General features: G+C 41.0%; 1 protein-coding gene across 1 annotated transcript; it reads right to left on the bottom strand.

Annotated features, from left to right (window-relative positions):
- Positions 1–785: 785 nt before the first annotated feature.
- slc25a33 (solute carrier family 25 member 33) lies at positions 786–27457 on the bottom strand. Its single transcript, XM_072245179.1, has 7 exons — positions 27288–27457; positions 10903–11082; positions 8419–8496; positions 5926–6026; positions 4162–4228; positions 3774–4048; positions 786–2447 (listed from the first exon to the last, which is right to left on the bottom strand). Exons 1-7 carry the CDS (start codon positions 27329–27331, stop codon positions 2257–2259), a joined length of 936 nt encoding a protein of 311 aa, XP_072101280.1. The 5' UTR covers positions 27332–27457; the 3' UTR covers positions 786–2256.

Below are 27457 nucleotides of genomic sequence, written 5' to 3'. Positions count from 1 at the left end.
AGATTGATTGTGGAATAAGGTCAATTAACTTTTTCCCAATGGTTTCAATCCAAGCTCAACCAGCCATCTGTTGCTTGAAATTCCAGCATCTGCAGATTTCCTCATGTTTGCATTCTAGCTTGTGTTTATTCCCGAAAGTGTTCCATTTGAATGAGTACAGATTCACCAGTTGAGAGATTACAGGTTTACTTAACAACTTTTGACCAACTGCCATGAGACTTCGAGGAATAGTGTCAATATTGGGCACTCCTTAATCTATTCTCACCAGCAAGCACTTCAAGTTGCAACATTCTGAACCTATTCTATCAGTGTGACAACAAATATCCATAGCTGGTGACAAAAGAGTCCTAGTAAGACTCGATCAGGGATTCCCAACCTGGGGTCCACAGACCCCTTGCTTAAAAAGGTTGGGAGCCCTGGACTAGATCAAGCTATTGTTGTCTAGTCTAAGAGACAAATCTACTAATTTAAAATCAGGGCAGGAATAGAAACCTTTTCAAATGTCATCTGATCAGTGCATACCTTTGATGTGTTAGAATCCAGGGCACAGGTCCATGTCCAATTGACATTACAGTGTGTCAATCTAGATGTGTTTCTTCCAATGGCAATATTATACTGAAATAACTTGATAAATAGATGCATGTACAGTTAAACACTGAACACATGACTGACAAAGTGGTCAGAAGAACCCAGCGATATTACTTCTTTCTTTAATCCCCAGATCAAGTTTGGTTGCTCCCAAATTATGGTTGAAGGTTTAAATAAACACAGTACTTGGTAAGAAATGAATGGTGCAAATATTTATTCAGATGGGAATTTTCAACCAACTCAGAACATTTTGAAAATAAACTAACAGTAACACATGCTGAACACACGCTATACTGATTATTAATGTCCTTTAAAGGTTAATACGTAATAAAGTCATACCAAACATTTGACATCCTGGCTTTAGCTAGTACACTGATACCTATTGAAATTTTTTAAGCATTGCAATAGAATGCATTGCTTCTTCTCCCCTTTATCATAGATACTAAATAAAGTGTTTTAAGAGAGGTATAGGAATGAGTCTGTAACAATTATAAAGACCTGCAACATCCTTGACCAAAGACATTTTCACTCCACTCCATTGTTTGTTTGATCATTGGTGAAATCTATAAGGCACACATATGAAATTAATAGCAGAGTTTTTTAAACTATCGTCGTTGCAGGTTTCTAACCTTTTGCTGATACAATAGTGAATCCAAAAATTTCAATAAATTAACAGTAAAGTACAGCAGAGCTAGTAATTTTAAATATAAACAAAAGCATCAAGTTTTGGTGTTTGGTTAAGACTGAATTCTGGACAATCTAACTACTAAATTTTTTTTGGGAAATTGAATTGTAAATAAAGATAATTAATAGGGACCAAATAGCAAGTTATTATCTCAGGAGCCAATAAAGACTACATTTCCCTTCAAAATAACAAAACACCATTTTGTAGGTTCTACATTTTGTTGAGACACATTAAACAACTGAATAAATTAATATTTTGCTGTTATTTTCTCTCATTACTGCATGTAGCATGCATTTCATACTGCACTCAGTATAAATACATTCTACTACCTGAACATATCTACATAAGCCACAAACATAACAAATATACATAAATTCCTTTCAGTGTTTCCCGAAGTTTCCAGAAGGATCAAAAAAATATCCTATACTTTCCAAGAGGGAAAGGTAGCACAAATTAAATTTGCAAGAATTTTTTTAGTTAACCTTTAAAATAAATAGTGGTGTCTAGAGGCCAAAGCATAAGTTATCACTGCACAGATTATTTTCAGAGAAAATAACACCTTTGTTCGATCAATGTTTCCTGCTTATTTTCCATTGGTGATGAATCTTGCCTAACATCAGTCAATTGTAACCATCTGAAAGCTTGCCCAGATAGCTAATCTTAACATCCCATTGCTAACAGATCATGGAAGATATAGCTTGAAGGTAATGCCAGCACCTACAATGGCACGTACACTTTGTGTAGATGTCATCACACAGCAGATGTCCTGGTCACAATATATGATGTTAATGCCAGAAGTGGCACCTGAATCACACTCTGGCTTGGATCCAGGAAGAAAATAGTGTCTTTGTGCTTTGCATTAACGGTACCTAATCTGCTCAGTGACTTCCTACATTTTTCCCTAGCTTATGGGTCATTCTAATGACATTGCACTGCAACAACACAGAATCCTTCCATTGCTCAGCGTCCATCTATTTCCAATGCTATCCCAAGACATGAACGATCAGTTCGTATGTGGTCATCATAATGGCAGTGTTTGGAATCTGGCGAATCAGCTGGGCTTGTAGTCCTCTATAGAAGGCACTATAACCTTCCTCTATTGCCACTAAACGTGCTGTTTGCAAAAATGCCTTGTATTTCGTGCCTTCTTCCCGTAACCTCGTCCTTATTACTTCTGAAAAACAAATAAATAGTTTTTTTTCTTGCACTTTTCCATTTTAGCATCAAAGCTCCTACAACCAATCAAAATTTACATGGATGTCACCAAGACTTGAGGATGTGAGTTATAAGGAAAGATTGGTTAGATTGGGACTTTTGTCCCTGGAACAGGAAAATGAGGGGAGATTTAGTACAGGTATACAAATTTATGAGGGATAGGGATAGGGTAAACACAAGGAGGCTTCATCCAACAAGGCTGGGTGAGACTAGAACCAGAGGTCATGGGTTCAGGGTGAAAGGTGAAATATTTAAGGGGAACATTAGGAGTTACTTCCTCACTCAGGGGGTGGTGAGAGTGTGGAATGAGCTAACAGTGGATGTGGTGGATGCAGGACTGATTTCAATATTTAAGAATTTTGGATAGATGCGTGAATGGGAGTAGTAGGGAAGGCTATGGTCCAGATGCAATGTGATGAGACTAGGCAGGATAATAGTTCAGCGAGGACTAGATGGGTTGAAGGGTCTATTTCTGTAGCTGTTGTATTCTGTGACTCCTCCTCTCACCGTAACTGTACTGACCCAGAAGATGGGCCAATCTTGCCATTAAGTCTTTATGACAGAGTCTCCCACCAAAGGTAGAAACAATACATCCTCACAAATACATTAATACAAGAGATTCTGCAGATGCTGGAAATCTTAAGCAACACACATAAAATGCAAGTAAGACAGGGTAAGGGGCAATAAAAAGTCAATGAGCATTTTGAGTGTGTTGCTCACACATACATAAATTAGAATCACTGAATGGTTGCTTGCATGGCTTTTTAGTATTTGTAGGCACTTGCAATTTTCTTGGAACAGCAATATTAATTTTTTGGCTTTGAATTTTTTTTACTTAATTGCATCTACATGCGCATGCATTAATCAAACATTCATGTTTAATTTGTAACACATTAAACTCTAAAGGGAAAATATTCTGGTTTTCAAAACAATAACCTGTCGTCATTATCTTTTAGTATTATTGTGTTAATATTATTTATGTACTATGTGATTTATGTACTGTAAATCCAGAGGAACGTTGTTTCGTTTAGCTGTATACACATGTACAGTTGAATCACACTAAACTTGAACTTGAATTTGCCATGTTATCTCTGTTTTAGCCCATCTCCCTGGACTCAGATTATTACGAGCCCTTTTCTTCACATACCCTCCACAATCTCAGGTCTATTAACTCCTCATCATCCCACTCATTGTCTCCCATTTACCCCTTTCTGTTCCCCTATGACCACTGTCAAAGATTCCTTCCCTCCACACTTCATGCCAAACCAGGAGGAAGAATACTAACCATGAGGATAGGCAGTACAAGATGCACATGTCTTTGAAATTCCAGCAGCAATCATTAATCCGAGGAAGTCTGAAACATTCTTATTGTTCTCCCTCACAGTAATTCTCCATTCCTCCAAATGTTTCTTCAAGGCTTCATAAATAACAAAATGAATCACAGTCTCGGAGATCCCAGCATATGAGGCAGTTAAACCTCTGTAAAAACCCTTGAATCCTTCAGTTTGATAGACGTGCCTTGCACACTGGAAAGCATTTGTTGCTTTTTCACCTCGTTTCCTGCAAACAGATAACAAGGAACCAAATAAAGTACAGAAGCATTCTTAATTGTTAAAATGATATTGTAATAAAACAAATACACATCCTAAGATAAATTCAGAAGTACAACCTACCTGCTTTCCAGCTGCATTCTTGTTTTAACCAACCAAATGGGGTTCATCAATGTGTTTGTGATAAAGCCTAGTGTATTAAAAGGTTACATTTTAATGTAAGTTAAACAAGTTCTAGGGAAAAAAAGCATTCATTGAGTTTAGAAATTCCGGATGGAGTGAATTGCTTCATGACCATAAAAAGATTAAGAATACTTGTATGGTTATGGGCTGTTTGTCCCATTCCCTTCAGGGAAGAAGCGACACAGCATCCACGCCATGACCACTACTTGACTCAGAAACAATTACTTTCCCCAAGCTGTCAGGCTGATCAACGCCTCCACCCAGTAACCCACCCCTCCATGTCACTCAGCATCACTTTATGTACATTGGATCAGTCTATGTACATAACAGTTACTTGTACATTGTGTTTTATAAGATTGCTTTATATTTATTGATTTTTTAGTGTACTTTATACTTATGGTGTTTTTTATGCTGCATCAGATCTGGAGTAATGATCGATTTGTTCTCCTTAAATCGAAGAACGACAATAAACTATCTTGAATCTTAAGGAGGGCAAAAAGGATAGATCTGGCAAATAAGGCAAAGTAAAAATTCCAAGAGGTTGTATAGCAAATTAAGAGTAAAAAGGAAGGTCAGAGAGAGAGAGAGCAGGTTCCCTTAGAGATCAGCAGGGCAACTACATCTTGAACTGCAGGAGAGAGGCTGGATTTTTAATGTTTTTTTTCTCCTCAGTATGGCAGAGAAGAAAATACTGGTTGCTCAAGAGGCAAGAGATAAACAAATGCAGGTGCTTTGGAGGATAAGTCAGCCACACCCTCCTCTAAATATAACAGTCACTTCACCACACTGTGAATACTTTAAAACACTTCATAATGCTGTTTACATTGTAAATAAATACTACCACGTATGCACACTATTCCGTATCTGTACTTCAACCTCTAACTTTATTTTTTTAAATCTAATTCTTTATTCTTATAATTTTTGAACTTTTTTTTTGCTGCATGCTGCACCAACAACCACACCAAAATCCTAATACATGGAAATGTATATGGTGAATAAAGTTTATATCCTTTATCTCTACCAGTCAGGGAAACATTTGCAGATTTACAACACATTAAGGTGGACGAATCCCCCTAGGGTACATCTTTGGTCTTTATAGGAGGCTGGAAAGGAAATTCTGGAGACCTTTGCACTAATGGAGCCGGGAGAAAGCACCTGGCAGGTGGCTTTGCCAACTGCTAATCCTGAAAAGAGCCCAAACAAGTAAACCAGCTTGGCACAGGGAACAACCCCTGGTAGCAATGGGCATGGCGAGGAGGTGGGAACCAGGCAAATCCTCTGTCCAGCTCTAAACTATTTAATACTCTTAATCAACTGCACACAGAGATGGCAGATTATGCAAAGTGCTGAAATGGGGTGGCACCCAGAGCAGAGATCTGCAAATCTAAGAGAGGCAGTTCATGTGGCACTTATTGGTCTGCCTACTGCTCAAGATCCAGTCCAGTACAGGGTATAGCTATAATCATACAAACTAACTTTGACGTGTGCTTATCATCGCAAATAGATAGGACTTTGGTAAAGCAAGAATCCATTAATGTCAGTTAGTTGGCTGCAAGTTAAAACCTCATTTCTTGATAAAGATAAAACTTGGATAATTTTATTAAGAATACAGACATCTGGGTAAATGGTACACAACATCTAAGTTGTAGAAAAACGTATAAAGCTTTACCTTATATACAAAAACATCTAATTAAAAATACTTACTTGCAAAGCCAGCTGAACACATGTTGACAACATTAGAGTGTGGTACAAAGACTGCATTACATTTCTCCTTGGCTTTAGAGTAGGCAGCAAAGTAGATTGCTCTGTACATACACAATAGAGACAATTTATTAAGTGTCTTCAGGAAATATAATGATTCTAGAATGCAAAAGTATAGAACAAGCACAGTCCAGGCCCTTCAGCCCCTGATATTGCCCTAACTTCTTACCGACACCAAAATCAATATGTCATTTCTCTTCCACATACTGTAGCCCTCTACTTTTCTTTCATCTGTGTGCCTATCAAAGTGTTTTTTAAGCTGTCCCTAATCTACCTGCCTCTACCACTACACCTAGCAGTGTAACATTCTTCGATTGAAAAAGCAAATTTGGATATAGAAGTACATATCCAAAACACTTTGAACAGAGAAGTACATAATACCTCAATTGCTAAACATGCCAATTAATTTTGTCCTCAATACTTGAGCCTCATACATTAAAAAATATAATTCAAAATATAAACTTAAGATTCAGAATGCATGCTAAAAAACAAAAGTGCACAACTTCAATCCAGCCAATCAGTCATTGACAAGGTAATGGACAGCGCCATCAATAGGGGTACCAAGCAGCCAGTCACTTAAGACCATAAGACATAGGAGCAGAACTGGGCCATTTGGCCCATCAAGTCTGCTCTGCCATTCAATCACGGGCTGATCCAATTCCTCCAGTCATCCCCACTCCCCTGCCTTCTCTCCATATCCTTTAATGCACTAGATAATCAAGAACCTATCTCTGCCTTAAATACACCCAATGACTTGGTCTCCACAGCCGCTCGTGGCAACAAATTTCACAAATTTACCACCCTCTGACAAAAGTAATTTCTCCACATCTCTGTTCTAAATGGACGTCCTTCAATTCTGAAGTCGTGCCCTCTTGTCCTAGACTCCCCTACCATGAGGAATAACTTTGCCATATCTAATCTGTTCAGCCCTTTTAACATTTGGAATGTTTCTATGAGATTCCCCCCTCATTCTCCTGAACTCCAGGGAATACAGCCCAAGAGCTGCCACGTGGTCCTTGTCATTCTTGGAATCATTGTTGTGAATCTTCTCTGAACCCTCTCCAATGTCGGTATATCATTTCTAAAATAAGGAGCCCAAAACTGCACATAATACTCCAAATGGGATCTCATGAGTGCCTTATAGAGCCTCAACATCACATCCTTGCTCTTATATTCTGTACCTCTAGAAACGAATGCATTCGCTTTCTTCACCACCGACTCAACCTAGAGGTTAACCTTTAGGGAATCCTGCACAAGGACTCCCAAGTCCCTTTGCATCTCTGCATTTTGAATTCTCTCCCCATCTAAATAACAGTCTGCTCACTTATTTCTTCCACCAAAGTGCATGACCATACGCTTTCTCCAGCCATGCTGGTAACTCCCATGTAATTCCACGGGCTCTTATCTTGCTAAGCAGCCTCATGAGCGATACCTTTTCAAAGGCCTTCTGAAAATCCAAGTACAACATATCCACTACATCTCATTTGTCTATCCTGCATGTAATTTCCTCAAAAAATTGCAGTAGGTTAGTCAGGCAGGATTTTCCTTTCAGGAAACCATGCTGACTTTGGCCTATCTAGTCATGTGCCTCCAGGTACTCCATAATCTCATCCCTAATAAACGATTCCAACAATTTCCCAACCACTGATGTCAGGCTAACAGGTCTATAGTTTCCTTTCTGCTGCCTCCCACCTTTCTTAAATAGCAGAGTAACTTTCCAATTTTCCAGACATCTGGTACAATGCCAGATTCTATCCATTCTTGAAAGATCATCGAAAGAATTTCACTGAAGTTACAGTGATGGGCCGTGACATCAAGGCAGTAACTGAACAAAACTAGTACTTAAGATGAGATTCATTTTCTTGTGGACATTCACAGTAAATACAAAGAAACATGATAGAATGGATGAAAACTGCACACAAAGATCTACAGACTACCAATGTGCAAAAGACAACTGCGAATACAAATTTAATAAATAAATAAAATAAGCAAGCAAGCAAGCAATAAATATCAAGAACGTGAGATGAAGAGTTCTTGAAAACGAGCCCATATGTTGTGGGATCAGTTCAGGGTTAGGGTGACTGAAGTTAAGCAAAGTTATCTCGTCTGGTTCAACAAACCAGAAGTAAGGAGTTTTATAGTCAATGGCCATCAAGGGGAAAACAATAGGTTGAGTGATACCTTTCACAAAGGAAGGTGGCTGTTCTTCATATTAAATAAGGAGTTCTTCATTTTGTGGCATGAATTTATAGTAAAATGAGGTCACATATATATTATTTTCAAATACAGGGGTTTGAATACTGCATAATTTATTATCACAAGCCAAGAGATACTCATGAGGTATTAAGAATGTACATTAAATGGTTACAGGAGCCTATTAACCAAACAGAGACCAAAGAATATTTCCTCCCTCCAAAAGGATGCAGTTAAATTTACCTTGATGGAATAACACCAATCAAGTTAGGTCCCAGTCCTCTGAAAAGTGATCTTGGTCCCTCTTTTTCCAAAATGGATCTGCAAAATGCAACTCAAATATTTAGAAATTTATGCAATAGAAGAATACCGTGGGTGAACTTTTACAATGTTATAGTGACAATGTGCAATAGATCTTGTTGAATTCAGAGCACTGAATAAAACTACTGAATCCTCTCTCAAGGTTATAGAGTATCTTTAACTGGCTGAGTATATACTCTGAAATCCCCTTCTCAGTCCCACTCTAAACTTCCAGTTCTTAAAAATCCACCTAGTGAACAAGCTATTCATATCTGTACTAAGAATTTATGCAATATTAAAAACTTGCAATGTTAACCTTGTTTCTCTCTTTATAGAAGCTACCTGGCCTGCTGAATACTTACAGCATTCATTACCTGTTTTTTAAAAGTATATTTCAGGCGACGATCATCAGCACTTTTGACTAAATCTATATTCCTTTGTAAGTTTATGTACACTTCACAATGTAATTTACTACGTCATTACATAATCAGCAAGTATCTTCAGTTCCTTTGTTCATGTCATTCAAATGAGTTGTAAAAGTCCGAGGCCTTGATAGTGACCCCGATGAGACACCATTTGTACATCTTGTAACCAGAAATAGGCCTAACTGAGCACATGGATGCAAAATTGGCTTTGGCCTAAAGGCAGATGTAAAGTACCGTTTCTTCTGCACTGTTACCAAGACAATGCTTTTTTAAATATACAGAAATGACTTAGCCTTGAGTATAAAGAGTACTATGAGCTCCAAATCTATCAATGATGTAACGATGTTAAACATGTGATAGCTATAGACTTCAAGAAGATATTGACAGTCTGATAAAACAAACAAAACAAATTTAAACTTTGATAGATAATTGAAAAATCATAGAGCATAAAAAGGTATACTTCTGAAAATGGGGCAGGAAAAAACTGAGTATACACATGCATAAATCCATGGGCTGAGGAATTTCTTCAGTCAAAGTAAGTGAGATACTCTTTTCAGCCAAGAACATACTGAATGACAGAGTGACCTTCAGGAGCTGAACAGCCTTCTATTTCAACACCTATTTATCTTACTTTACCAATTAATAACTAACTTGAGATGCATTGACTGGGCAATCACTGAACCATCCAGGATACTACTTGGAACAACATGTGTCAATATGCAACTCAAAACCTAGAAGGCAATTCAAGACTCTTACACAGAAAACAAATTAAAAACAAATGGAAATAATCTACACACATCAAAGTTGCTGGTGAACACAGCAGGCCAGGCAGCATCTCTAGGAAGAGGTACAGTCCACATTTCAGGCCGAGACCCTTCGTCAGGACTAACTGAAGGAGGAGCTAGTAAGAGATTTGAAAGTGGGAGGGGGAGGGGGAGATCTGAAATGATAGGAGAAGATAGGAGGGGGAGAGATGGAGCCAAGAGCTGGACAGGTGATTGGCAAAAGGGATATGAGAGGATCATGAGACAGGAGGCCCAGGGAAAAGGAAAGGGGGGGCGGGGGGGGGAACCCCAGAGGATGGGCAAGGGGTATAGTCAGAGGGATAGAGGGAGAAAAAGGAGAGAGAGAGGAAGAATGTGTGTATATAAATAAATAACGGATGGGGTACGAGGGGGAGGTGGGGCATTAGCGGAAGTTAGAGAAGTCAATGTTCATGCCATCAGGTTGGAGGCTACCCAGACGGAATATAAGGAGTTGTTCCTCCAACCTGAGTGTGGCTTCATCTTTACAGTAGAGGAGGCCGTGGATAGACATGTCAGAATGGGAATGGGACGTGGAATTAAAATGTGTGGCCGCTGGGAGATCCTGCTTTCTCTGGCGGACAGAGCGTAGGTGTTCAGCAAAATGATCTCCCAGTCTGAGTCAGGTCTCGCCAATATATAGAAGGCCACATCGGGAGCACCGGATACAGTATATCACCCCAGCCGACTCACAGGTGAAGTGTCGCCTCACCTGGAAGGACTGTCTAGGGCCCTGAATGGTGGTAAGGAAGTGTAAGGGCATGTGTAGCACTTGTTCCACTTACAAGGATAAGTGCCAGGAGGGAGATCAGTGGGGAGGGATGGGGGGGACGAATGGACAAGGGAGTCATGTAGGGAGCGATCCCTGTGGAAAGCCGGGGGAGGGGGAAAGATGTGCTTAGTGGTGGGATCCCGTTGGAGGTGGCTGAAGTTACGGAGAATAATATGTTGGACCCAGAAGCTGGTGGGGTGGTAGGTGAGGACCAGGGGAACCCTATTCCTAGTGGGGTGGCAGGAGGATAGAGTGAGAGCAGATGTGCGTGAAATGGGGGAGATACGTTTGAGAACAGAGTTGATGGTGGAGGAAGGGAAGCCCTTCTTTAAAAAAGGAGGACATCTCCCTCGTCCTGGAATGAAAAGCCTCATCCTGAGAGCAGATGCGGCGGAGACCGAGGAATTGCGAGAGATAATCTACTTACTTCAGAACTTGGATAAGTCCTGGTGCGACACGTGCTGGCCGAACAACACCTGGTCCATTGATTGTACTGAGGTTGACCTGTGGAATGTAGACTGATCGAAGTGTTAAGCCAGAGGACTGGAGCCGTGTCTTAATCACTTCCAATGGGCAGGTGACAATTGCCCCCACTGTTCCTCCACACCTGTGGAAAGTGCAAAGAGAAAGTTAATTAATTGATTTCATTAACTAAAGCCATTGTGGCCTCAAATCAAAGTGATCTTTGTAAGAGCTGTACTTTGGGAGAAGGGTGAATAGAGGCTTGTAGGGAAAGGTCGATAATATTGCTCTATTAAAAATTACTTAAAAGGAAGTCTGCCATGGACAGTCCCAAGGTCAGCTGCAAAAACAGGAGGATTGGGTATTGGGCTAGCAACCCCATCCTATAAAAATCCAGAGCTATAGAAACACCAACAGAAGCTCCAAAGATTTCATCCCTGGGAGAGGAAGGCTCTTCTCTGAGAAGATGGACTATACGTGGGGGATAACTTGAAAGACTCACCCAGGATAGGCAAGCTACTTGTCAGTGCCCTATGCCCAAGAAGGGGTGATGGGTTTCAGAAGAAACCGCCTATCTATGTGAAAAGCAAAAGGAGAAAAAATGCAGGGCCCATTTTAAGAGTGCAGACATCTGCCAAAAATAAAAACTAGAATAGAAGCAAACTACATTATCAGGCAGGATTATGCAAAGCTATACAGACTCAAGAGACCACAGATGCAGGATTCTGGAGTGACAAAGTGCTGGAGGGTCAAGCAGGATCTGTGGTGGTGGGGGAGAGAGGAAATTTTGATCTTTCAAGCTAAAACCCTGCATTAGGACCCATGCAGGGTTTCAACCCAAAACGTTGACAATTACTTCCCCCACTATATACTGTTTTATCCAGAGATACCCTTAGTAGTTGTTTAATGCTCTTGCAAAGTCACCCAGTTGTTAATTAATACGACTTTTGTCAACCACTGATGCCAGGTGCATGTTAATCATAGGCTTTGGGTCATGCCCACTTTATACATGCAAATAACATGAACATTGTTTTAATATTTAATCTGACATTATGCATCATTATTGTTATCATGACACTGGAAACAATGATAGAGAATTTTACAAAACAATACTGACAGAAGCAAATAATTACCTCATGATACAGGCACTATTGCAGTATATAAAAAGTAGAGTACAAGAAAGTATTTCACAGAATTAAGCTGCCCTAGACATTAGCAGAGAAAAAAAAATAGAAAAAATAAACTGTCTTGCATCAATGCTCTAATGCTGTACAATTATTCTTCTGCCACACGGAGATTTAAAAAAACCTCTACTGTTGACGGCAACACTTGACCTTCACCAAAGCACCATTCTATATCACAAACAGATGCTGGAAATCCAAGCACACACACAAAATGTTGGAGGAGCTCAGCAGGCCAGGCAGCATCTATGGAAGAGAGCACAGTCGGGCGTTTCGGGCAGAGACCCTTCATTAGGACTGTATTGGACAAAAAGATGAGGTGTCAGAGTAAGAAGGTGGGGGGAGGGGAGAAAGAAGCACAAGGTGATAGGTGAAACCTGGGGGTGAGGAAGTTGATTGGTGAAAGAGATACAGGGCTGGAGAAGGGAAATCTAATAGGAAAGGACAGGAGACCATGGAAGAAAGAAAAGGGGGAGAAGCACCAGAGGGAGGTAAGAGGCAAGTAAGAAGATATGGTGGGGGGGGGGAATGGGAATGGGGAATAGTGATGGGGGCATTACTGAAAGTTCGAGAAATCAATGTTCATGCCATCAGGTTGGAGGCTACCCAGACAGGATGCAAAGTATTGCTCCTCAAACCCGAGTGTGGCCTCATCGTGACAGGCTAGGAGGCCATAGACTGACATGTCGGAATGGGAATGGGAATGGGAAGTGGAATTAAATGGATGGCTACTGGGAGATTGCGCTTTTTCTGGTAGACGGAGCATAGGTGCTTGGTGAAGTAGTCTCCCCGATATATAAGAGGCCACACTGGGAGCACCAGGTACAGTAGATGACCTCAACAGACTCACAAGTGAAGTGTCACCTCACCTGGAAGGACTGTTTGGGGCCCTGAATGGTAGTCATTGACTTAACAGGAGTTTCACCACTGTTAATCCTCTTTATCCTTCTCACTTAATTGCACATAAACACTTGGGCATTATTCACTGGTTAATAACCAGGAAGAGAAAAGCACAATTGAACCCTGGTATGTTCAAGTTAACAGTGACACTGCATTTCTATATTGTGAGCCCAACTGAAAAGAATTTCAATGGTAGAACATTACATCCAAAATAAAAGTCTCCAACTTTTTCAGTATTCTATTTGAAACCAAACCTGTTCTACTCACCTATCAACATATTCTTAGAAAGGAACCTGAATTTCAACCCACAATGCAATGCACACTAATCAGTAAGCAAATGCCCAATTAAGCTAACCCCTTCTGCCTACACAATGTCGTATCCTTCCAATTCCTGCACATTCATGTGGTTATCCAAGAGCCCCTATGGCAGGGGTGGCCAACCTTTTACATTCCATGCGTCAATTTTTCCATGGACAAGTTCAGATGTGCCATACAACTCTTGTACCCCCACAATTCTTGTAAAAATATGTTAATATAGAACTCGTGCACGAAAAAAAAATCACATCTGAACTCGTGTGAAAAAATTGACGCATGGAATGTAAAAGGTTGGCCACACCTGTTCTATGGTGTTTGCCTCCACCACTACCTAGGTAGCCGTTACAGACACCCACCACTCTGCCCCACATATCTCATTTTAACTTACCCCCTCGCACCTTAAATGCATACCCTCTGGTATTAGACATTTCAAACTTGGGGGGAAAAAAAAGATACTATCTATACACAGCTCTACCTTCATAATCACCTCAAAAAACTCAATCAAGTTAGTAAGTTACAACTTGCCCCACACAAAAGCCTTTTCCTAATTATGCCTTGGTTTTCCAATTCTTATAAATCATACATCCTATTCCTAAGAAAAGTTACTCTCTAGTAACTTCCCTGCCCCTGATGTGAGAGTCATGATTAACCTTGTTTCCCTATTTGAATAATGGAACAACATTAGCTCCTTGCCAATCCTCCTGATCCTTTCCTGTAGATGCAGAGGACACAAAAATATTGGTCAAGGTCCCAGGAATCCCATTCCTTGCCTCTCTCAATAACTTGAGGTATATTTCATCAGGCCCTGGGGACTCATCTACCTTAACGTTCTTTAAGAGATCCAACACTACATCCTTTAATTAAAGTTCAAAATGTCCTAGCAAATTTGCAAGCTCCACCCTGATCTTCCTATCTTCCATGTCCTTCTCCTTGGTAAAAAGATATATGACCTCACCCACATTCTCCCTCTTCCAGTAGAGGACCCCTCCTTTATCCTCGAGTGGTCCCAACTACCCTCTAGCTATCCTCTTGCATTTGATGTACAAAACACTGTTGGATTCCCTTTATTGCTATTTGCCATGGACTTTTCATTGCCTTTCTGGCTTTCCTGATTCCCTTGAGTTCTTTTCTGGTTTATCATCTTCAAGCTTGAGTTTAGCTTCCTAAACCTTACTGTATTTCCTTTGGATTCTTGAATGAATTCACCAACTCTCTCAACATGCAATATTCCCTTACCTTGCCGTCCTCGCCCTTCCTTCTTATTGGAATATACCTGTCCCACACTCTTTAAACACGCTCCAGATGTCAGGTGTGTACTTGCCCAAAAACAGCTGCACTCAATTAACTCTTCCCTGGTTCCTGCCTAATACTCTTGTAATTTGACCTAGTCCAATTTGATACTCTCCTGTGAAGACCACACAGATCAATATCTCAAAAGTCTTAAAACTCAGGGGGTCAAGAACACTGTTCCATAACTGTGCTCCCACTGAAAGGTCAGTCACTTGGCTAGGCTCATTACTGAACACCACACCTAGTGTGGCCCCTCCTCCTGCTGGACTTTCTACATAGAGTTTTTAAAAAAAACCCTCCTGATGTGCACAACAAATTCTGCCCTGCCTAAATGTTTTTGCACTAAAGGAGGTCCCAGTCTATATTAAGGAAGTTGTAGTCACTCACTGCAACAACCCTGTTGTTTTCACACCCTTCCCTAATCACCCTGCATATCTGTCTTTTTTCATTAAAGCGAAATGTGTCCTCCATAATTTCGGAGGTCTGTAAAGCTTTATGGGAAGCATTGCAGCCAGAGTTCCTTCCCAGCCCTTCAGTTGCCCAATGGGAAGCTATTGCAGCGTAGGAGGAAATGCGATGCTACCAGGCGGACCAATCACAGTTGTTGCGGTCTGTGTTGCTGCGACACGTAGTTACATTTTGGGAGAGGTGCACGTCAGGCTACAGCGTAGGGACCTGCGTAGGGTTCGCGGCAACGTCGTACCTACTGCGTTGAGTTGACGCACAAGTACAAATCAGCCTTTAATGTCCTGGTGGCTATTGGAGGGGCCTGCATTATAATCCCAGAGTGACTACACCTTTCATAATTAGAGTTCTACCCATACACTCAGTGAATGAGCCCGCCAGTGTGTCTCTCTGAATGCAACTGTGATTGTACCTGATTAAAAAGCACAACTTCCCCCACACACCCTCTTATCTGTTTCTCTATCTTTTCTAAAACATCAAAACCCTGGAACATAAAGCATCCATTCCTGTCCCTCTCTCAACCAACTCTTTCTTACATAGTTCCATGTACTGACCAATGTTTTACCATAATATGCCTAGCATTAAACTATGCTCACTTCAAACTGTCCGACCCATTGTGTCTATGACCTTACTCCTTACAGTTCTTACTGGTCATGACATTACTTTCTTAACTCTTCCACTTTCTGACCTTGTTCCCTAGTTCCCACTCAGCCAGGATATTAATGCCACTTCAGTAAGGGTGCGACCTGTACCTCCTGTGCAGGTCACGCCTGCTGCAGAAGAGATTTCAGTGATCCAAGAACCTGAAACCTTGCCATCTGCACCAGTTTAACAGCCACTCATTCATCTATTCTACCTTCCAATTCAAGCCATGAATAGCACTCGCTATCCTCCACCGGCTCACCATCCCTACTAAAACCGAAATACCATGCCTACAAATTTTCTTTGTAACCCTCTTTCAAACCAGCTCTAGAATTTGATCTGTGCTTTCACGCAATGAAAAGATTAACTTTATTTATCACATTTAATTGAAACATACTGTGAAACGTCTCATTTGCATCAATGAACAACGCAGTCCAAGGATGTGCTGGGGCCAGCCCGCAAATTTTGCCATGCTTCAGGTTCCAAAATTGCCTGCCCACAACTCACTACCCCTAAGTTGTAGGTCTTTGGAACATGGGAAGAGATCTAAGAACCTGGAGGAAAACAACGCGGTCAATGGAAGACCGTACAAGCTCCTTAGCCAGTGACGGGAATTGAACCCAAATTACTGGTGCTATTCCTCTATCTTTCTATTCACCACTCTCAACATCAGCCACCTGTGTTTAGAAACCCTTGCCTTGCCATCCTTGAATGCATCAGATATTAGAGAAAATAGCTCTAAAGCTTCCATTAAGCCTGAGGGGCCTTCCATTAAGCCCCTAATCTGCAACCACAAGTAATGACAGCCATTCACGAAATATAAAGATCAATTTTTTATCAGTTTTAACATAAGGGAGTAGGCTTTATAACACCATAAAATACTGGAGCAAAATTAGGCCACTTAGCCCATCAATTCTGCTCCATCATTTCATCATGGCTGATTTATTACCTTTCTCAACCTCTATCTCCTGTCTTCTCCTCCTAATTGTTAAAGCCCTTACTATTAAAGGGTCAATCAACCTCCATTTTAAATATACTCAAGTGTCTTGTCTCCAGTGCCATTTATAACAATGGATTCCACAGATTTATCATCCTCTGGCTAAAGAAATTCCTCACCTTCATTCTAAAGGGACCTCCTTCTATTCTGAAGATGAGCCCTCTGGTCCTAGACTTCCCCACTATAGGAAAGATCGTCTCTACTTGCTTGTAGCATGTTTTGTATTCACCGAGAGTCATTCACTTGCTTAAGTATAAAAGCTAGGCAGAGGTTGAAGGTACTTGACAGATGCACAAAATTGAGGAGCTTAACTGGTAAATAGCTGGAAACTTTACTTAGAGAAATCGAAAACTAGAGGTTATAAGTTTAGATAAGGTGTAAGAGATTTAGGAGGATGTGTTGCAACTTTTTCTACCCAGGGACAATTGGAATCTGGAGCACACCACCTGAGTGGGTAGTGGAGGGAGAGATTCTTACATCCACAGTAGTGTAATGGTTAGTGCTATTCTGCAAGGAGTCCTCCCCATGGAAGGCATAAGGTTTCCCTGGGTACTCTGGCTTGTTCCCTCATTCCAATGACATCACTGTAAATTGTCCCGTGACTAAATTAGGGTACAAATTGGGGCTCTCGGTTGCTGCAGTGGCATGGTTCAAAGGGATAAAAGGGCCTGTTCTGTGCTGGATTGCCAACTAGTTAAACTAAATAAATAAATTTAAATAGTACACCACAGCACAGGAAGATGCCCCTCAACCCACGATGTCTGTGTTGATGCCCAATTAAACTAATCCCTTCTGCCTGCACATGTTCCGTAACCCTCCAATCAAAAGCCTCTTAAATGCCACTGTTTTTACAACCTGTCTTGGCACTGTATTCTGGGTACCCACCAGAACAGTATTAGTCCTTTAAACCTTTCCCTCTCTCACCTTAAAGTTATGCCCTTCCAGTGTTTGATATTTAAACCCTGGGAAAAAGATTCTGAATGTCGACCCTACAGTAATTACAAGTAAATCTCAAATGCACTGGTTAGGAACAGACACAATTCCAGTTAACTGGGACATAATCGGGACCAGTACATTTTGGCCCAATTAAGCAACTGTCACAATTAGCCAAAGTTTCATGGAAATAGTTAAAAAGGTATTAAAAAATAAACTATTATTTAACTGAGTAACAAACTATGTATTTAAAGAAAATACAGAACAAATTAGAACACTATCAATACTATGACAGTACACTACTATAAAACTGTTAGTTCCTGATAGTTATTAACGGAGGAGCTCATCCGGGGTATGCTGCTTTTTTCTGGATTGACTGTAAATAAACAAAATCAGCAGAAAGCCAGTGCAGATAATGGACTGCCTTCCTGCATGGCATTGTGTCAAAAAGCATTGCCTTTTAAACTGACATCCATCTGCCCAAATGAATAACATAGCATAAGCACATGCAACAACCACTCTGAGCACAGTGTAGTGTCTAATGGCCACACAAGAGCACTCAACTGATGCTAGTTAGAAACTGTTTGGCAACAATTTCCTCTCCCAGTTAAGCAGTATAGTGTCCCAAATAAACAAAGGAAAATCCCGGCTATTTTCTTGATTAGTTTTGTTCTTCAAGAGTTGTCCCAAATAACTGGATGCCCCGATTAACCAACGGCCCAATTAGCTAGAATGCATTGTACTAGCAAAAGGCTAGTATCAAACTGACTAATCATTAAGCACAGTAAGACTGAATTGTGACTTGAGGAAGCAATAATAAAGAAGTTCAATTCAATCTCTAACTCATCAAATAAAGCTATAAACACACTTAAAATCTGGTATGTCATCACTATACTAATTTTGAAATTGCTTGATACTGGACTAGACATTTCACAACTCTAAACTCCAAGCTGGTCTCATACAGAATACTGGATCTCATATCTGTGCCCTCAAAGAACATAACTGTAAACCCGTGGGTCCCTGTCAACTCAGACCTTGTTGGATAGACTCAAGTTTCACTTTGCATGAACAAGTTGGGATGAGGGGTCTGTTTCTGTGCTATATAACTCTATTACACTAATACATGTTCAGCTTAAGTTTTTTTAAGGCCCTCTAGGCCAGGGGTTTTCAAGCTGAGGTCCAGGAACCCCTTGTTTAATGGTATTGATCCACGCATAAAAAGGACCCATGCTCTAGGATGTACAAAACAATTAACAACAGTGCTAAGCGTTAGTATCCCTGCCTCCTAAATCCTCAGACAATGCTTCCATCCATTCTTGTTTCTTAAATGCATGCTAATTCCAGTCAGTAAAAAACCCTACTGTTACCAAGGTGATATCGCAATTCATTTGACAGCATTACTCAGTACGGTAATCCCGTCTGCCATTCAACTGCTTCTGCTCCATGTACTTTCATAACTGGTGCCCATCCCATTCTTCCTGCAGATCTCAAAAATTCCAAATAATTTCTTATTTCCCAATAAACAAGTTTAGATTTAGTATGAGCAACACACATCAAAGTCGCCGGTGAACGCAGCAGGCCAGGCAGCATCTCTAGGAAGAGGTACAGTTGACGCTTCGGGCCAAGACCCTTCGTCAGGACTAACTGAAAGAAGAGCTAGTAAGAGATTTGAAAGTGGAGGGGGAGGGGGAGATCCGAAATGATAGGAGAAGACAGCAGGGGGAGGGATGGAGCCCAGAGCTGGACAGGTGATTGGCAAAAGGGATATGAGAGGATCATGGGACAGGAGGCCCAGGGAGAAGGAAAAGGGGGGGGGGGAGCAGGGAAACCCAGAGGATGGGCAAGAGGTATAGTCAGAGGGACAGAGGGAGAAAAAGCAGAGAGAGAGAAAGAATGTGTGTATATACATAAATAACGGATGGGGTACGAGGGGGAGGTGGGGCATTAGTGGAAGTTACGGAAGTCAATGTTCATGCCATCAGGTTGGAGGCTACCCAGACGGAATATAAGGTGTTGTTCCTCCAACTTGAGTGTGGCTTCATCTTTACAGTAGAGGAGGCCATGGATAGACATATCAGAATGGGAATGGGATGTGGAATTAAAATGTGTGGCCACTGGGAGATCCTGCTTTAGTATGTTTTTGTTCAGTCAGTCTTTAAATAACTCTTCCTTAAATAACAAACTGATTTTGCAAAATCTCCGATTGTAAAACTCAAGATCCTTATCACAGTTCACAAAAACAATATGACAGCTAGGTTTACATATTATCTACATCATTCTTTTAAACCCTCAGTCTACCATCTACACTTCCTAGTGTGCCTGATGGTTACAAATTTACAACTAATCACTAATAAGAGATCAATGGGGCATTGCTCAATGTTGCATCGGTGCCCCACAATCACTACCTCTGCTCATTCACTGCTCCAACACTCCTCTATGCCTTTGATACTTCCATTAACTATTTAAGTGCATCCCTAGCTAGCCTTCCTCCCTAAGCGTGAGCTCATTCTAAACTCCTGTCTCTTGACACACTGTCCCCATACTTTCTGATGGACATTAGCAGCTGTTCAAGCAAAATTTGTCTTTAAAATTCTCATTCTTCTAACTTACTAATCCCTCCCAAGTTTTACCTTCCAATTGCCAATCACTTCCAGCATATTAGCCACAGAACCCAACCCCAGCTTTGAGCCACAATTCACCAATTCAGACCCCCCCAAGCACTTAAGCTTCTCTTAGTTCATCATGTGGTCTCTGGGATTTTCACAGTTCCAGGGTGACCAATGATTTCCAGATGGGATATGCAGAGCCACCCTCAGGAGGGACAGAAGGCACTTGATGCAGCAGGTGGACACACTGACTAGAAGTCCATTCTTTCCATTGCTTACACCTAGTGTCCACATACACCTGGATAGGCTCAGAATGTGCAGGACCTTCCTGATTCTTTCTTACACATTTACACCACTTTGAGCCAGAAATCCCAATTAATTGATGAGAATGTCACACCTTTTTGCCACAGGTTGTTTTGAGCTGCTTCTTTTTTTTTCTGTACTCATGGAAACCTCAACTTGACAGAGTAGTATGCATGCCTGCACAGTCTCAAGTTGGGTGTGTGGATAAGGCAGCCCAACCATGGTTGAGCATGGGATGTGGCTTCAGGAGAGAACACGGACTGTGGTTCCCCTATCCTTGCAGTAAGCTTGGAGTATTTCAGAAGAGGCACTGATGCTCACGGACAAAGTTTATTCCCTCAGTTAGTTCAAACTGACAGTCCTCTTATCACCTGCAATTTGGTGGCTGAGGTTTGGTGATGTGATCGCCATAAGCAAATAGTTTGAACTATAAGTTTCCTCATCTCCCCAAATCAGAGTGAAAGATACTTCTCATTGCTAATCAGTAGACCACGAGGTCGATGCTGAGTTTGAGGTCATGGTTTTCAAACACCCTTTACCATCAGTGCTTAAGGCTACACTGCATTATTGAGACATTGATGGCTATCTACAGTAATGAAGGGCGAATATTGTCATGTTTCTTGAATGTTGGGGAGGAGGGGCAATGTTCTGCAGCAAGTTGGTGAAGGATCCTTGCCTTCTGGATACCGTGAGAAAGACTCATCCTCTCATATTTCAGTGAAAGAATTGACAAGAGGTTTGGAGCTGAATTGCAAGTATGCACAAGAACAAATGAAGTGCTGCACGCTGTAACTCAATGACTGAAATTGATCTTTTGGTCCTAAAGACAAATGTTGAGCAGTTTTGCACTTGCCCTGGTTAACTCCAGCATGCAGTCTGCTGGAGGCAAGATGAAGTATTGCCCCTAAGGACATTAGGTAGAATTACAGAGCCTTGCTTGACCCCAATCTGGATGAGGTTGAGTATGTAGTGAATAGGTAATGATTGTGCTTTCCATGTCATTATGAAATGGAGAATTGTGGGAGGGAAGGGTTAGATTGTTCTTGGAGTAGGTTGAAGGGAACAAAAGTTCTATGTTGTACTCTTCTATGTTCTTTGAAAACGGTGAAGAATTTGAGAAAATTCCTTCATTATCCATCTCTGTTTGATGATTAAGACTTTAAGCTAGCACAGCTACTATCTATCTCAGCTCTAAAGACCCAGGCTCAATGCACACCTCCAACACTCGTATAGTTTGGACAATTTCAATGTGACTGTGTGAGTTGCTCCAGGTGCTCCCATTTCGTCTCACTTTCCAAAGATGCTTGGGGTGGCAAGTTAATTGGTCTTTGTAAATTGTTCCCAGTGTGCAGATGAGTGGTAATATCTTTACCAGACTTCTTAGTTTTGTTGCTTAGTGAAGAGCATGTCCATTATGCCTCATAATCTGCTTTTCAGCTCAGAGGTCTCTAACGTATTGTGAAAGACAGCCAAGTAGGATGCTCACAACAGCTTTACCTGTGGCTGATGGATTTTAATTATTATAGCCAGACTTGTCTGTTTTTCCCAAAGATGACCATGATTACAGCATCTAAAATCCATTAGCAAGCCTTCTTTTTCCCAGATCGTCATAAGTTTGTGCCATTGGCATTTCTTCACATTTTGGTACTTGTCATTCCCTTGCCCAGCTGAGTAAGTGTGTGTGCGCATCTGTCACCACCCAGCATGGGTGCAGCAGCCTCACAGTTTGATTCTAACCTCAGACACCGAGACTATGGAGTTTACACATTCTCCCAGTAACCACATTGTTTGGCACATAGCATACTCCAGTTTCCTCCTGCATCTTAAAGGAGGATGATGTGTTAATTGGCTACTGTAAAATGCCCCAGGTTTCAGTGGGTAGCTAAAGGGCACGTGAGAGAAAATAACAGATAGGGAAATGGGCCTTGTGGGAAAGTACTGAGGACGGGCACATACTTGATCAGCTAAATGGTCATCTGTATTATGGAGGAAAAAAAACAGAAAAATAATAATGATAGAGAAAACAAGTTCTAATGCAAGTTGAAGGCACTGCTGCCTGTGCCACCACAGGCAGTAATATCTTCAACGGCCAAGGATCAAAGCTCTGGAATTTTATTCCTAAATCTTTCTCCATTTGATGCTCCTTAATACCCACCTCTATCACCAGGTATTTCATATCTGCCCTAAGTGGGTCAATATCAATTTTGTTTGAAAATTGGCATATAAAACTTGGCTTTAAGAGATTTTGCTACATTAAGGGTGGCATATACAGGACAATAAATTCACCATCACTATAGTAAAGACTGCAAATGATTTAAATTACTGATAAATACCCTCAAAAAATTGCTACATACTTGACAACAGAATATGCAACTTTTACCCTTCTAGATGGTTTTCAAATAGCTATGCTAGCTCGGAACCATATCCTCCGAGATTCTTTTGTGATAAAATATGCAAAAGAACTAACAACAGATTTTAGACCAACATTAAATAACAAATATTGCAGTTTGAATCATTATCTCAGTAAACAAAATGTACAAGTTAATTTTAAATTCCATGTACTAAATTGTACCTGTTTGACACATTTAAGGTTTTTTGAAGCCATGATCTATATTAGATTTATAACATTCTACAAAGCACTGTGCTCTGTACAGCCTTTGACATGAATCGTCAGGATATTCCGAGGGGATCATACAAATGGAACAAAACACTGTGTATGTCACTTTTTCTATCTCATTGTCGAGACAGTTGAGCTTCAAATATTACACAAACAAAATGCTTGAGGAACTCAGCCTTCAGGCAGCATCCATGGAAATAAAAAGAGTCGATGTTTCAGGCCAAGACCCTCCAATGTTGTCAAGAGTAGCATCACATTCCAAGGAATTAGTTGTGTACTACAAATATGGCAGCTTCTATGACTATCCCTTGGTATATTACATAAAATAATCACGAAAAGATGATAAGTTCTGAAAAGTTGTAAAGTTTTCTGACTACTTATTCAGTGGAGCTTGTCATTTGTAATAGCAAACAAAGAACCACCATGAAAAAATTAAATATCGATAGCTTTATATTGCAACCGACAATGCAGCATGATTATGCAACATTTTAGCTTTGCTTTGTTTTCGCAATAACGTGACCTTGAGTATCTCACTACCATGTAAAGGAAGTTAATGAGTTCCTGCACCTATACTCTGCAAATAAAGAATGGATTGCAACTACCATCAGTAGTCTTATTTATTCCATAATCTGAGAACATCCTATTTAAATACCAGAAGTGTCACTGTGGTAGGAAGCATGTCAATTTGTGCACAACAAGCTCTCATAGATACTTAATACTACTGAGAACAATTATGGTTCTCTTCTTCAAGGTAAAGCTATGCACTCTTTTACATACAATCAACTGCTCATACGTTTATGTACACAATCATACTTACACTTCATGTCCTATCCTTGCCCCAACTCAATCAGTGCTTTCAATTTTAAAAACATGTTTTTCCAAATTTGTCCATGGTTCAACTATAATAGACCACAAGACATGGGAGCAGAATTAGGCCATAATCTTCTCTATCCTTATATTATTAGAATATATCTGTGCTCCATTAATTCTGACCTCTTGATCATATCTGAATTTAACCATGACATCATTAGTAGCCACGTCTTCAATGTGAAGACACTAACTTCTGGAATCTCCCTTCCACTTCTCAAATGGACTCCACATCTTTAAAAGGCACGTCATAATGATGTTCCCGCTCATAAAACTTGTGTTACATTGGGCCAGTTTTTGTCATGAACTATCTTGTAAGTTCAGCTACATTTAAGTCACTGCATAATTAGAAGGTGTTATTGAGAATAAAAAAGGGACATGGTCTCTTTAGCTTATTCCACCACTTAAGATCATGACCAACACATCCAATTTCTTCATCTCTCCGATCCACTGGATATAAAAAGTATATCATTCTCAGACTTCCACCTACTCTACAACAGAGCATCCCCAACTCTCTACAATAGATACTTCCAGTGATACACAACCTTCTGAATGAAGAAATTCTTCCAGATCATTAGATTATTTAGAGATACAGAACAGAAGAGGCCCTTCTGGCCCAACTTGCTGCACTGCCCAGCCTTGCCTAATCACAGGACAATTTCAGGAGCCAATACTCTAAACCTTCCCATTGACAATAAACTGGACTGGTCAAAGAACACTGAGGCTGTTTACAAGAAGGGACAGAGCCACCTCTATTTCCTGAGGAGACTGAGGTCCTTTAGCATCTGCCGGACGATGCTGAGGATGTTCTACGAGTCTGTGGTGGCCAGTGCTATCATGTTTGCTGTTGTGTGCTGGGGCAGCAGGCTGAGGGTGGCAGACACCAACAGAATCAACAAACTCATTCGTAAGGCCAGTCATGTTGTGGGGATGGAACTGGACTCTCTGATGGTGGTGTCTGAAAAGAGGATGCTGTCTAAGTTGCATGCCATCTTGGTCAATGTCTCCCATCCACTACATAATGTACTGGGTGGGCACAGGAGTACATTCAGCCAGAGACTCATTCCACCGAGATGCAGCACTGAGTGTCATAGGAAGTCATTCCCGCCTGTGGCCATCAAACTTTACAGCTCCTCCCTTGGAGGGTCAGACATCCTGAGCCAATAGGCTGGTCCTGGACTTATTTCATAATTTACTGGCATAATTTACATATTACTATTTAACTATTTATGGTTCTATTACTATTATTTATGGAGCAACTGTAACAAAAATCAATTTCCCCCAGGATTAATAAAGTATGACTATGACTATTAACTGCCCTTCCTTAACCCACCCTCTGCCAGATGTTCAGAACTTGCTTCCTGAAACCTAGCTGAGTGCTGCCCTTAAGTGAAACCCCACCAAAAACTCTGCCAGGAGGCAGGAGACTCCCTTTCCTTCTGCACTCCCATCCCACTGCAATACAACCACTATCATAATCAAACCCGGAAGGTAGACTGAAAATGGCAACATCCCTTAAGAAGTTTAACCATGAAAAAGCAAAACAACTCAGTGGAAAAATAATTCTCCAGTAGATAAACATTAACATCAGGATAAGCCAGTTAAGTTACAATATACTTCATTTCCAGTAATTTTCATAAGAGGCATGCAACACAGAACACAAACCCAACAAGATTCAATTAAAATAAAACCAATTTACTTATTATTAAAGATTATAATTACAGTTCACTGGTTAAGAGTTATGCAATGAAGCCATGCAGTTTACAAGTAAATTCAAGTGGGTGGCAACCAGCTGACTGATACAGTATGAAACCTTAGCATTGCAATCACATCACACTTACATTACTGAAGGAGAGAGCTGGCACAAGTTCAAAAGCTATTTGCTATTCTGGGGAACCTGCAAATGGGACTATGTAACCTATCAGCCTCATTTCTGAACCAACCAAGCTAGCAAATGTACACACCAAACTAGAAAAAAACCCAAAACCTCTACTATTGTTCTTACAGGCCAGATTTTTAAAAAATGATTAATATTAGAATATCTTACTGCATGGGAGTACATTGTACTCTTTCCAATTTCTGGTGGAAGTAATTTTGTAGACATTTAATGTCAAGGAGTTACAATGAAATGTTAGGGGTTAATTAACATAAACCTGCTCTGCATTTCATCAAAATCTAGATTAATCTTCTATATCCCTATAGTATCTATCCCAATATCCCTCAAATTCATAAAAACCCAAAAATCTATCAACCTGGTTTGAACAACTTAACAGCTATTTGGGATAGAGAATTGCAAAGCTTATCATCCTCTAGTCTACATAAAGAAATCTCTTCTCATCAAATTGAAGATAATTAATCCCTTATTCGGCGACTGTAACCCTGAATCTAGACCCATCTGCCTGGGAAAAGATCCTCTCTGCATCCAGTTTCGTAAACACTGTAAGAATTTTACATGCAAGAGAAAATCTGCAGATGCTGGAAATCCAAGCAACACACACAAAATGCTGGAGGAACTCAGCAGGCCAGGTAGCACTATGGAAAAAAGTACAATCGACGTGTCGGGTCGAGATCCTTCGGCACGAGTCGTTCTACATTTTGTGTGTTACAAGAATTTTACAAGGCTCTCTTTCTTCTAAAAATTTAAATAATCTTTATCCTCTCAGGTAACAGCAGGAACCAATGTGGTGATTTCTTTTTTCCTACACGTTTTCTCCATGTCAACTGGATCATATTTATTTTTAGAGAATGTGAACTGCACACAATACCTCAGGTGCAATCTCACAAAACTGCTTCCTTACATAATTGCATCCTTCCAGTAAAATTCACCCGAAAGAAAAAGACCAAGAAACCATTTGCTTTCCAAATCACTGCCCGTGGCAGTGGAGTCAGCAGCAACTGACAGCCTTGTGACCCTCCGAGAAACGGATAGGGAGTGGGGAAAATAGGAAGCGGTTCCTCACGCCTGCCCCGCCATTCAGTCTGATCATGGCTGAACCACGCTGCCCTCCCCTCCGCTTCTACGTCCTAAACCCTTCATTTCACGACACTTCTACGGCTTCTAGAACATTCCCATTCACTTTGCGGGGAGGGGGGGGAGAATAATGCCGCTCTCTCCCCCACCGACAAGCCGATCATTCATTCCCCATCCCTAACCCCTCCCCCCATCTTCATCTCCCCGGCAACCAAAAGCAGGACGGCGGCGAAGGGGGGGCTTTGGGGAACCGGCTTACTCACCCTCCGGCGAAGAGGTGTAGCAGAGTCTCCCGCTGAGACATCATTTACTCTGACATGACCTAACAGGCGCCACGTTCTCTCCCCCGAACCGGAGACACCGCTGCCGAGACGAGCTGCCTCAATGCCGGGAACAAGGGCGGTTCGCGCCGGCGCACTCGGCCCTCTCCGTG

This window comes from Mobula birostris, chromosome 27 (genome assembly GCF_030028105.1).
Source record: "Mobula birostris isolate sMobBir1 chromosome 27, sMobBir1.hap1, whole genome shotgun sequence".
NCBI lineage: Eukaryota > Metazoa > Chordata > Chondrichthyes > Myliobatiformes > Myliobatidae > Mobula > Mobula birostris.
Note: the sequence above shows the minus strand (reverse complement) of the source record. Positions and strands in the feature narration are given on the sequence as shown.

Coding starts and splice junctions, on each gene's coding strand:
- slc25a33 (XM_072245179.1), bottom strand. CDS start 27,331: ATGATGTCTCAGCGGGAGACTCTGCTACACCTCTTCGCCGGAGG. Junction 6,027..8,418: donor ATTGGTGTTATTCCATCAAG/GTAAATTTAACT, acceptor GTGTATGTACAG/AGCAATCTACTTTGCTGCCT. Junction 2,448..3,773: donor TTGTACTGCCTATCCTCATG/GTTAGTATTCTT, acceptor TTTGTTTTTCAG/AAGTAATAAGGACGAGGTTA.